This window comes from Juglans microcarpa x Juglans regia, chromosome 2S (genome assembly GCF_004785595.1).
Source record: "Juglans microcarpa x Juglans regia isolate MS1-56 chromosome 2S, Jm3101_v1.0, whole genome shotgun sequence".
NCBI lineage: Eukaryota > Viridiplantae > Streptophyta > Magnoliopsida > Fagales > Juglandaceae > Juglans > Juglans microcarpa x Juglans regia.
The window spans coordinates 32,365,573-32,378,575 of NC_054597.1; the positions used below are offsets into that span (position 1 = coordinate 32,365,573).

At 38.8% G+C, this 13,003-nt stretch overlaps 1 protein-coding gene across 1 annotated transcript; it reads right to left on the reverse strand.

The window, feature by feature from the left end:
• Positions 1–349: 349 nt before the first annotated feature.
• Positions 350–1,711, reverse strand: LOC121251470 (auxin-induced protein 22D-like). The gene is made up of 4 exons (XM_041150730.1): positions 1,354–1,711; positions 973–1,184; positions 738–837; positions 350–615 (listed from the first exon to the last, which is right to left on the reverse strand). Exons 1-4 carry the CDS (start codon positions 1,596–1,598, stop codon positions 543–545), a joined length of 630 nt encoding a protein of 209 aa, XP_041006664.1. The 5' UTR covers positions 1,599–1,711; the 3' UTR covers positions 350–542.
• Positions 1,712–13,003: the final 11,292 nt, after the last annotated feature.

A 13,003-nucleotide genomic window follows, 5' to 3' on the forward strand; every position in this document is an offset into this window, starting at 1 on the left:
GAAGCTCTCTGCAAGAACAATTATTAGCTGTAGTTCTCAGAAAGATGTTTCGTTTGAAATTATTAGTATTATTTTGTCGAGGTTACTAATTGAATTCTAATGTAAAAGAAGCAGTCAATAACATGATGTTCATTGCTTTCAATGTCCACTCGTACACGTAAAGTACTTTAAAGAAAATTGTTGTATTTTTAGTCTTCTATAATCCTACTAAAACCTAAGCAGATCTTGGGACAAACGAAACATTTTATCCTCTGTACAGGTCTTAATTGCTGTATTTTGTCTTCCTTTTTTTTTTTTTTTTTTCATTTTTCCTAGCTTTGCTGCTAGCAAGTATCCGTTTACAAAGAACTAACAATAATAGGCTAAAACCCAGAGGCTGAAATCAACATCAAGTATTTGAAAAAAAAAAAAAAAAAAAAAAAGAAAATTTATATGGTATCTGACAAATTATGTGTCTTGTTGCAGAACCCATGCTTAAAGATTCCATGTCAAAGTTGTTGCCATGACATTTGTTTTCTGTGTAGTTGTTCTTTTGCAGGTTTTCACAGACAACCCAAACCTCTAGCTTCTGATCCTTTCATGATTCTCAGCCTGTTGCAGGAGGAAACGAACATACTGCAGAATGAAATAAAGGCTTAATCAGTTTGGAGAAGGATATACATAGAGATCACACGTACGTACTTATATATCATGCAGAGATCAAGGCCATGATCTAGCTAGCTAGGGAGAGAACTTACTCCCATGGAACATCTCCAACCAGCATCCAGTCACCATCTTTGTCTTCATAAGTCGGAGCAAAGTCAGATCCATTGTACCCTTCCCTTTCTGAATACTCACCTGATAAAAAATATAGCAATTACAGATGATCAGAAGTAATCGTTTATATATATATATATATAGTACTACTGCAAATATAAGCACCATCACCATCATAATCATCATTGGAGTACGGCAGGAATGTATAAATCTTACCCACGGCGAACTTGAACATGTTTTCCAAAGCGTTGAGGAGATCTGGGTAGCTCTTGTAAAACTTGAGATCAACCTTCCTTAGATATGGAGCTCCATCCATGCTTACTTTCACGTACATCCCCGCACCTGCATCATCCTGATCAGTACTCTTCATTTGTTGGAAACTGTTTCTCCTGTAAGAACGAATTGGTGGCCACCCCACTACTTGTGCCCTGCCATGCATCATGCATGCATATTTAGCCAACATACTGACATACGTACGTGTATATATATATATATATATATATAATTATATATCTAAAGGCAGACATGATTAAGAATTAAGGATATAAAATTATAAATCAGTACCGATCGAGCATTTTTTGCTAACAGATCACTTACTTGGCTGGAGGCTCACAATCTGGGTCACCATTGCTAGCAATATCAGACTCGTTTGAAATGCCGATCTTAAACCTTGGCTCCTCGCTTATTCCTTGTGGTGAAGCTCTCTTGTTATTCCTCATCACATGACTTGCAGTAGCAGATGATTGTTTCTCATGCCCATCACTCCCGGGCAATCCTAATCTCAGCTCAGTTGCCTCGAGAATTAGATCATCAGTACCCCCATAATTCACTGACCTTTCCATTTTTGCTGCACAAGTACTAATTCAACAAATTAATAAAACCCAAAATACTTCAACACCTTGAGACTTTTCTCAAAGAAAGAATGAGTGAAATGTTGATCAGATTTTGGAGAAAGCACAAAGAAATTTATAGGGTCAATGGTGAGGGACAATATCTAGGTGACTTTATTCTATTGAGGGGCACCTTGGACTGTGGTGCTCAATGTGAGGGGGACAAAGGAGGGACAAGCACAGCCAACGCTATTGATGACCGTGGACCAAGAATTGACGGTTGAGATTGGCGGGCGGGTTCTAGGATAGGATGGACGGTTTGATGAGGAGTGCTGAATCACGAGGGTGGAAATCAAAAGACACCCCATGTGAAAGGAGGGTCCCACGTGGATCTCTTTGATTGGCAAAAGATATCACTATGTGCCATGTGGTTTGAGATGAATGGTTGGACCTGCATGACATGTCGGATTTCATGTGGCATGGTCAGCTCATCATCCTCCATCAGCATTATTGTCATCATCATCACCATACCCCTTTTAGCCTAAAATTCTCTGAATAATTAAGTGTATTTTATTTTAACATATTTTTTTGTTCCATAGGAGATTCTGCTCTGCCTTTGGTTGATCATCATGACTTACCTTACCAACCATTACAAGTCTCTTGCATGCATGGTAGTTGACCATAATAACAATACTTAAATAATATATTATATATGCAAAATGATTATAATTTTAATTAAAAGAAAACTAAAAGATAAATAATCATATTGAAGGTTCTAAATAGTTTTCACTGTTAAAGAATTTAGAAAAAAAAATGCTTGAAATGAACAATTAATAGTGTTTAGAAATGGCTAAATATTTCAACAACATTAATAATATTGGATTTTCCACAACAATTAAACTTAATCCAACGACGAAGGGAAATGGAATAAATCACTCAAACCTGCAATCATACGTGTATAGTATATATATATATATATATAGAGAGAGAGAGAGAGAGAGAGAGAGAGAGAGAGAGAGAGAGAGAGAGAATATATGAGGAAGGGATGATCTTTTGGGGTTGATTTTCTTTTTTAATCTTTGTAGAAGCTGATCATACACCGGCTAGCTTTAACATATATATCAGCGAAACTTGCATAGATTTTTCTTTCTTCTTTCTCTTTTCTTTACAAATATTAGATATTATAACTATGCATCACACACACACACACACACACACACACACACACATATATATACACATATATACATATATATGGTCATGTGTGCGTGCGTGTATAGTATATATATATATATATATAGTATAACTATGCATCACATGTATATATATATATACATCGATGTATATTCATAAACACATTTTTGTTTCCCTTTCTAGTTTCCTTCTTGGGATCAGTTGGGTGGGGCGCATGCGCATTCATGATTGCTTGAATGCATCAAAAGCTGATCCATATATATATAACCAACACTTTCATTGCAAAATATGTCTTGAGGTTTGCATTTTAGTCCATGGGCCTAGCAATTAAAGAGTGAAATGTACTGGTTAACAAAATTGTGGTCTAGGCATTGAGTATACTTATTGCCAACAAAACCATAACGAGACTTGGTACAAACTTTTGTGGTATTTCAATTTGATTGTCACTTCAGAGAGTTTCATCCACAAACCCTGGTTTGGCTCTCACATCAACTAATAAATGAATGAGCTTCAGGTTTGGCATGAATTAATCTTTATGCAATGGGATGTGCACCTGATCTGTTAATTGACTGCACCGATTATGATCACTCGATTTGCGTACGCCATAGATCCATGTGGGAATTTCATGTATATATACTAGTTGTTGTAATTAATCAACTCAAGTATCAACACATCTGTGGAAAGGATTTTGAAGGGTGGCCTGGTACGTACTTGTCCTGATCACGCTCTAACACATCTCAAAACTAGGGTTTATGCATGCCAAGGATTAAGATTTAAACAAAGACTCCATTTGGGTCCAATCCCAGTTGAAATTGGCCTGACATGTAGGATGAGGGACACGTGTCTCTTATATCCTATTATGAAATACGTGTTTATAAACGATCTTTCATCCAAAGATTCCAACCCAATCCACTGATCTCTTAAACAAGCCTAACATGACAGCTCTCCCTTTTAATAATGGGGGCAGCTTGGTTTGCCGGTGCCGGTGTACCTAGACTCAACGCAACTTATGTCTGTTTCTTAAATCTGAAAACATATATATATCCACAAAGACCATAGATGATAGAGCACACCCAAAAACAACTCATAGCAAGCTAGCTGACGATCAGCATGCAAAAAAAGTGGAGCAAAAGGACAAATAGAAGTGTCATAATTGAGGGCACCATTCATGTAATAAAACCACAGGCATTCTTTTGTGAACCCAGCTCACTACTCTTTGGATGGACTACAGGAAACACAAGGGTCTACCAACTTTTCTCCCCAACTAGATTGAATCAAAGCATTGATGGTTTTGGTTGTCTGTCTTTGCCAATTTCACTGCTTCTATATATGCGAGTACCCTTCTTCCACATGACCCCATGCACAGTATTGTGGATCCTACCTTGTTTGAAAAAGCTTCTGCTATACATGAGTTAGGGCATATCCTTGAAGAAACACCAGTACATTTTGGAAGCAAAGATGAATTATGACAAGCTGGTTCTCAGAGTGCTTTTCTTCAAAGAGTATTATCATGTGTAGTACTACTTCCATGAGTGTTTTTTCTTCTCAAACCATGCAAGGAAGAAGAAGAAACTGCACCATGTCAAGAAGTCATTTGATAATAAGGCTTGCACACAACTTTTGCTATTTAGAAGGAAAAATCATGCACATTAAATCTTATATATCATGAAAACGCCAAAATGGGGCGGAGAATATTTGCAAGTAGATCAAGACTATTAAAAGCTAGAGAGGTGAGGGGAACGATCGAAGACAAAACTATATATGCATGCAAGAAGTACACACGTGTGAGTGTTAATTAAATGTTGATGGTGAAATGTGGGCCTTAATACCACACGTGGATGCGAGAGTTTGGACTTTGGAATTTCTTCGGTATGAATCGAGAAGCCCAAAAGCCTGAAGGGTAGTCCCTACGTACCCTTTTTATTTTGTATTCTCTTTCTTTCTTGTTTACTATATGTGCTTGGTGCATGCATCACTTGCCTTTGTGTGGTAGTTCGGACCATGCTATGGCACCCATGCCCATTGCCATGCTACCGGTACAGCTTGTCATACATGCATACATACATACATACAATGCCATTAAGAGGCCTGATGCCCGGCCCATTCATGCATCATCATGTATAGCTAGCATCATATATATGCAGGCAAGCTGTAGGGAATAATTACCAATTAAGGGCATTGATGACACTTTCTAGTCAATTTTCTCGAGAAAATTGTGGGTTCAAGTGAGTAATTAGATACATCTAAAATCAACTACTAAAACTCAATATATTTGATTGGACACCACCTTGACCATTTCATGAGTGGGGCACTAGAGAGTTTCTGAACTCTTGTAGTGGCATAATATTCCACACCACTTGGCCATTAATGTAATTGGAAATGTGTTATTTGAATTTTAGAAATGGATTCTTTTGTCCCCAAAAGGCTTTGATCTCTTCTAAACTTCAGCTTCAAAATGCATACGCATGCATGCAGGCGTGAACTGTGAAAAACAAAAAACCTTATTTAATTAATTTAACAGTGATCATTCAAATGATTTATTTAATTTAACAGTACTGATCGATCAATAATATATCATTTGAATTTATAATGGTGACATATAATTCATTAGCTAGGGATAAATTAGAGAGAGACAGAGAGAGAGGGAGCTTTTTTTCCTCTTCCTATTCATCAGGTATATATATATATATATAATATGACATATTTATTTGTTTAAACTGTTGGAATTTATCATTAATTCGAAAAGAAGGCCATTCGATCACCTTAATTCGCCGCCATAGATCGTTTGAATGAGAATTTTTATTCTTTTTGAACGTTTGATCGATCCTGAAAACTTTTCGGAACGACCTGATCATAAATTAGAGACGACTTTTCTTTTATAAATTTTCTTAGGAACAAAAAAGCTGTGGGTTTTAGGCCAGTTGAACTCATCATTACAACTTTTTTAAATTTCAACACAAAATATAATAAACAATTTAACTTTTTCAAATTCTAAAATAATAATAATATTAAAAAATACTATTCTAACAATATTTTATCATCTCAACTCAACTCAGTTCAACATTCAAACGTAGCCTTATTGATTCCTCCCTAAAAATAGTTTATTTTGGGTCCCTAGCTAGCTAGCTCTTATATATAGCAAATTTGCTACAGTTTTACGAATTAATTGATCAATGTAGTTTTAAATTGTTAACACTCGGCACATGATTAAAAGCTTTTAAATATGTAAAAATTAAGGATCGAGCTAGATCATGATGATCAGCTATGCTAAATATATTTAAGAAAAACGTACAAAAAATTTATTTTTCTACATATCAGTTATTGATATATTAAAAATCATAAAATTTAAATTTCAAAAAAAAAACTAACAAAACGAGTCTTGTAAATAAAAGTGTAAGTAAAACTGTAAATACATATAACAATACTTGTATATATATGTAGCATTAATTAGTACTAGGTGGTTGGCTAGCTAGCTACTTAGTTGAGACGTTTTGACATTAATTTCCTCGATTAATTGTGATCAGCAGTACGTACTGAAGTTGCAGCTCTGATCATGATATATGATCAGATTTAATTAGCTATAGCTAGGTTTTCTTCACATGGGAACAATCGATCTGCAGGTACGTACGTAGCTAGGTCCCCGCCAGCAGCAACACAAATAAATAAATATTTATATAATTGTGGGCAACTGCATGCCACACTTGTTAATTTGTATCTACGTACCGAGGATATATATTCATGTTTTTTTACCCCAAGAATTTATAAGAATGGTCAAACCAAAAATATTTGATCACTTACGCATGATATTGTTCATCAATCAATACAGTACGTACTAGGATCGAAATGATCATTGAAAATAACAAAGATCATTTGATGAATTGATCTGCATGTTAATGTTAATGAGACAACTTTAGGAACATCATGGAGTTGAAAGTCCGTTAAAGTTGAGATCTTTGATGAATCTCTTTGTTCTTCCATCAGACATAATTCAAGGACAATGTCCCAACAGCCAGACAACATAATTCTGAAGATGGAAGCAAGGGGCCGGGGAAAAAAAAAAGCGTTCACACAGCCACAGGTATCGAGGCATTAAGTCAAACTTGATCTGGTTTATGGCCACTTTGATTCATATCCTATGATCTATATATATATATATAGGGCTGCAGCAGGCTAAAGATCAGTAGCATGATTGATTGAGTACCATATATATGATCTAGTTTGTGGACAGTAAATGTTTTTAAAGATATCGGAGAAAACTCCAAGGGAATAGGAAAATAAAATCCCATGATCGTTGTAAAATCTCAGCCATTTGAGGCTTTTGAGGTTCTGCAAAATGCGACGTGGCCGATCTCGTAGCTATATATCACATGACTAGCGCCTACGAGAGATCATATCGTACGTATAACGTACGTTCATTTTAGAGTTTTCTTGTCCGTCGGTCGCCGGAAAAATATCATGATCAGAAGTTTGGAACCGATATTTGATCTACCCCTTGCAAATACAATTTGTCAATTACTATTAGGTACGTAGCAACCAAAGATTTCGTAGCTGATCATGAGTAAAGAAATGTTCATGATCGGCAAAACTGATGTGGTAATGGGAATATATATTATAGAAAAATATAATGACAAAAATCAAACCTAACTAAAAGATAAAGGAAAATGCAAAATGTAATTAAGAAAAACTTACAAAAAACTTACTTCTCTACATGTCAGTTATTTTTTATTTTTATTTTTCATGGAAATAGACTTCATTTCATTCAATGAAATCGAAGTTACAGCTGTGACTAATCAATATAGAGAAAAATCCAGATTACAAGCCAAATTACTAATCTGTTTGGAGCTCCCTGGTACACAAAATGCTTTGTGACGGACATTGTCTTAATTTCTATAAACTCTCTCCTGACAAACCTTCCTGTCTGAGAGAAAAACACTCTGTAAAAACAGAGCTATTGACCCCCTTCCTCCAATGGAGGAGAGGTACAATCACCCACCATCCTCCAAAGGAGGACCGGGACTCTTCTACCAAGTCCAGTAGCCTATTTCTTTTTATTTTTACCTATATAAACAACAGAACTAAAAATACGTAGTAAATACTGAAAAACAGATCTACAAACAAAACAGAAACACTATGACCGAACAAAACACTGGGCAAGGAGGCTGTAATGGCGCATGAAGGACACGCGCCACTCTAGGAGTATGCCCGACTGTAGATCTTGAAGATCCTGGAGTCTTTGGCCCTAGACACGCCGTGCGTGGCGTTAGTTGAATCCTTCTCGCGGTGGCGCGTGGAAGCCATGCTGTCACGATCAAACTACGCATGCATGCTATGCGCTGCTCCTTTTGGCACCACATTCGGTAGTCTGGAAGATCAGCTGCTGAGGAAACCCATGGTGGGGCGCATGTAGGCCTTTGGTCACCGAAAAATCTCAAATCGACGTTTCTCCTTTATTTGACTTGAAAAAACACACAAACCAAAAACAAATATACAGGAAGAAAAACTTGGGCATGAGGGAACAGAGGGGGGAGGAGCCGAAGCTCCCACCCCCTTTAACTGGGTTCGGTTTGGGAAAGTTTTTAGAGAGAAGGGGGAGGTTCTCTCACTAAGAATAAAAGGCGGAGAATATCTTTGAAGAGTGTTGAACGGTCCTACATGTTAGTTATTGATACGTTGAAAATCATGAAATTTGAAATTCAAAAGAAAACTAACAAAATGAGTTTTGTAAGTAAAAGTGTAAGTAAAACTGTATGTACATATAATGCTACTCAAAGATAAAATGGTCATTTCTTTTGTTATTTTGGAGTGTGGCGCCCCCAATCCCCCTTATATAAATACACAGGGATCGAGACGCCAGGATGGTGACAACACGGTCACACATCCCAACGAAGTGCCAGTGTGTGTACATGCAACAGTGTACAAATAAAATAACGCAGCGGATAGTCAACTAAGTACCAGAATTTATTTACAATCAAACATCAGTAAAAATTTAAATAGCAGTGATACAGTCATCCATAAAATAATTTACAATAGTTTTAAAAGCTACAAACGAGTGATCCCAGATCACTCCTCAGGCGGAGCCGTCTCCTCAGGCTCGCCCTCCTCCTCCTCATCAGCATCAAAATCTGCGATACCACAAAATGGTCTCGCAGGTAAGTATAACCCAAACAACAACGTAATATAAAATGCATTAAATGCAACTAACATGCATGCACATGAAAACATGCATTTTTTCACAAAACATCATTTTTCCCGAAAATGATAAATTTCCAACACACACCAAAATCCCATTTTGGTCCAAATTATCCGTAAAACATTTTCCCAGAAAATGATTTACCCAAAAATCAACTCGCACTATTTTCCCAGAAAATAGTGCATTAATCCCAAATGCACCATGCATTATTTCCATATGCACCATGGTCTCCCCTATGGACCATCCGCGCGTCCTGGCTTCGCAGCGGTGCTCAATTCCGCGCCCAGCGCGTACATGGCCAAGCACCCATACTACGCAACGAGCAATGCCGAGTTCCGCGCCCAGCGCGTACGTGGCCAGACATCCTCTAGTCCCCGCCAGCAGAAGGACCACGGAGTCGGCACGAGACCATCTCGTCCGAACCCATTGTCGCCCGGCGACAATCCAGGGGACGTTACTCAGTATATTCCGCTCCCGAGTAACCAGAGGAGCTCCACCGAGTTAATGCCCCATCTCGGCTTGGGGTCGTGATACACACGCACCAAAAATATTAACACATAAAATCATAGCTTTTCAAATCACATGAACATGAATGCAATACACCAAAACCCAGTTTTCTTTTACAAACATGATCATGCATGAAATGATTAAATGCACATGTACCAACACAATATCCAAACCAACAAATACCAATCCAATCAAATCCAACCAAACAACTCCAATCACAAATCCATCCGACCCCCGAACTCCTCGGACTCAGTCCGGCATGCCAAAAACACAGTGAAATGGGTTAGTGCAAAAATACATTTAAATTACGAAAGTTCTTTGGAGAAATACTTACAGTGCAATATAATAATTTTCCGAGGATCACGAAGTTGAAAAAGGCGACGTTTGAGCAACACCACAGTGTAAAATACACTGTGGCCGTGGGTCACAAATACAAACTTTTCAACGAGGACAAACGAAGACCCAAGATTGATAGGGTAGGGCCTAGGGAGGTCGGTGAAGCTAGTGGTGGTGGTGGTTTGCCGTGGGTGGCGGCGCAAGGGGTGGTTTTAGGCCAAAAATGTGTAAATCGGAGATGGACTTGGTGGGGCTTCACCGGTGACGGATCGGAGCTGGGGTTGGGTCCAATGGGTTGCCAAGAGGCTGGAGATGAAGTGGTAGGAAGATGGTGGCCAATGGCGGTGCGACGGCGGCGCAATGGTGGAAAGTGTGCCGCGGCGTCGTGGGTTTCGTGGGCTTCGTGGAGGCTAACGGCGGCACGAGCGGCGGTGATACTGGTGGGGTAGGACGGCCGGCGGCTGGGGAACGCAAAGGACCGGGCGGTGTCGACCACCGCCGACGGACGGCGGCGTTGGGAGGGGACGATGGAAACGGGCGGAGGAGAGGAGAGAGAGAGATCGCGCGGGAGAGGAAAAAAAACCGAAGGAAAAAAAATAAGGAGAAAAAGAAAAAAAAGAGGAAAAGAAAAGGAGAGGAAAGAAAAAGAGGGAAAAAGAAATGAGGTCCAATCCTCATAACTTGGGTCACAAAAATGATCCAACGGAAACGATTTTAAAACCACAAGTTAAATAAAATAATTTAAACGTAATGATAAAGTCAAATTGAAATAATTAAATCCCACGGTAATTAATTTAAATATTAAAAGCAATTTAAATGCATAACAATAAATAAATATTTGGAAAGCACATAAAAATAATTTTCACCAAATAAAAATCATAGAAATAAACTCACTAAAATCCAACCAATTTTAAAATAAGAGAAATTATTTTAATTACATAAAAATAATTCCTTCAGTAAAAATACACTAAAATACGGGTACATAAAAATAATTCCTTCAGTAAAAATACACTAAAATACGGGGTGTTACATCCTCCCCCCCTTAAAAAAAATTTCGTCCACGAAATTGGCAAGGTCAAATATTGCACCAAGACAAGATCAAGATTCAACCAAGAGAATACTTAGAACATACCGTCAAAATCAATCAAACAAGTATGGATATTGCTCCCTCATGTCGGCCTCTCTCTCCCAAGAGAAATCTTGAGCCAACGGATCACCCCATGCCACTTTCACCATAGGTATTACCTTGGACCTTAACTCTTGCTCTTTCCAATCTACGATCTGGGTCGGGGCAACTTCATAAGTAAGGTTGGGCCGCAGTTGAATGCGTTCGGGATCCACAAAACGTGGCTCTTGCTGTCCAAAACTCTTCTTCAATGTGGACACATGAAATACGTCATGAACATCTCCAAAATAATCTGGCAAGGCAACCCTATAAGCAACAAGTCCAACCTTCTCTACGATCTGAAAAGGGCCAATATATCTTGGACTAAGCTTTCCTTTCTTACCAAAGCGCTTAACGCCTTTCATAGGAGAGACTTTAAGATAAACCCAATCTCCTTCTTCAAAGGATAAGTCTCTTCTTCTTGTATCTGCATAACTTTTCTGGCGACTTTGCGCTTCAGTCATCTTCTTCCTGATAAACTGAACTTGATCCTTCATTTCTTGAATTAACTCAGGCCCAAGCAATTTGTTCTCGCCAACTTCATCCCAACATAAAGGCGATCTGCACTTCCGTCCATATAAGGCTTCATACGGGGCCATCTGAATGGAGGAATGAAAACTGTTATTATAAGAGAACTCAATAAGTGGTAAATGATTCTCCCAACTTCCCTGGAATTCCATGACACAAGACCGCAACATATCCTCCAGAGTCTGAATAGTACGCTCTGATTGGCCGTCTGTTTGGGGGTGATACGCCGAACTAAACTTCAATTTAGTGCCTAATGCCACCTGCAAACTCTTCCAGAAATGGGACGTGAATCGCGGGTCCCGATCTGATACAATACTCTTGGGTATTCCATGCAAACGCACTATCTCCTTGACATATAACCGAGTCAACTTACCCAACGAGTCAGTATTATTAACAGGCAAGAAATGGGCACTCTTGGTCAACCGATCCACAATCACCCAAATGGAGTTCTTCCCACTAGGAGTCCTCGGCAACCCTACCACAAAATCCATAGAAATATCATCCCACTTCCATTCCGGAATAGGGAGAGGTTGGAGTCTACCAGCAGGTCTCTGATGTTCAGCCTTCACCTGTCGGCATGTGTCACATTTCTCAATAAACAGGGTGACGTCCGACTTCATTCCTTCCCACCAGAAATTCTTCTTTAAATCCCTATACATCTTTGTGCTTCCTGGATGAACCGAATAAGGAGCTGCATGAGCTTCTGCTAAAATTCGCTCTTTAAATTTGGAGTCTCGGGGAATCACTCTACGATTCCGAAACCTAAGAATGCCATCCTTATCCAAACTGTAATGCAAGGGTCCTCTAGACTTTCTGACTCTTTTCCTGATAGCCAACAGATTAGGGTCCTTTCTTTGAAGAGTCTTTAATTCATCAAAATCCACTACTCGCACATCCAAGACTGAAGATAATAATTCTTCTTGCTGTGAACTCTCGATAAGAAGTCTCCTCATTCCACAAAGGAGAGAGTCCACATCTGAAGATTCCGTTTCATCCACTTGTTGTGACTTCCTACTCAAGGCATCAGCGACTAAATTTGCCTTTCCTGGATGATACTTGATTTCACACTGATAGTCGCTAATTAGCTCTAACCACCGTCTCTGCCTCATGTTTAGATTCTTCTGAGTAAACAGATGCTTCAAGCTCTTGTGATCAGTATAAACTTCACAGGCTTCGCCATACAGATAATGCCGCCAGATCTTAAGCGCAAAAACTATTGCCGCCAACTCCAAATCATGCGTGGGATAATTCCTTTCATGAATCTTCAGCTGACGAGATGCATAAGCAACAACCCGTCCCTCTTGCATAAGAACGCATCCCAACCCGAATTTGGATGCATCACTGAAAATCACAAATGGCTTGTGTGGCTCCGGAAGTGCCAAAATAGGTGCCGTTGTCAATCTTCTTTTCAACTCTTGAAAACTTCTCTCACATTTGTCAGACCATACAAACTCAGTATTCTTCCTAGTCAAGGCAGTGAGAGGTCCTGATAGTCGA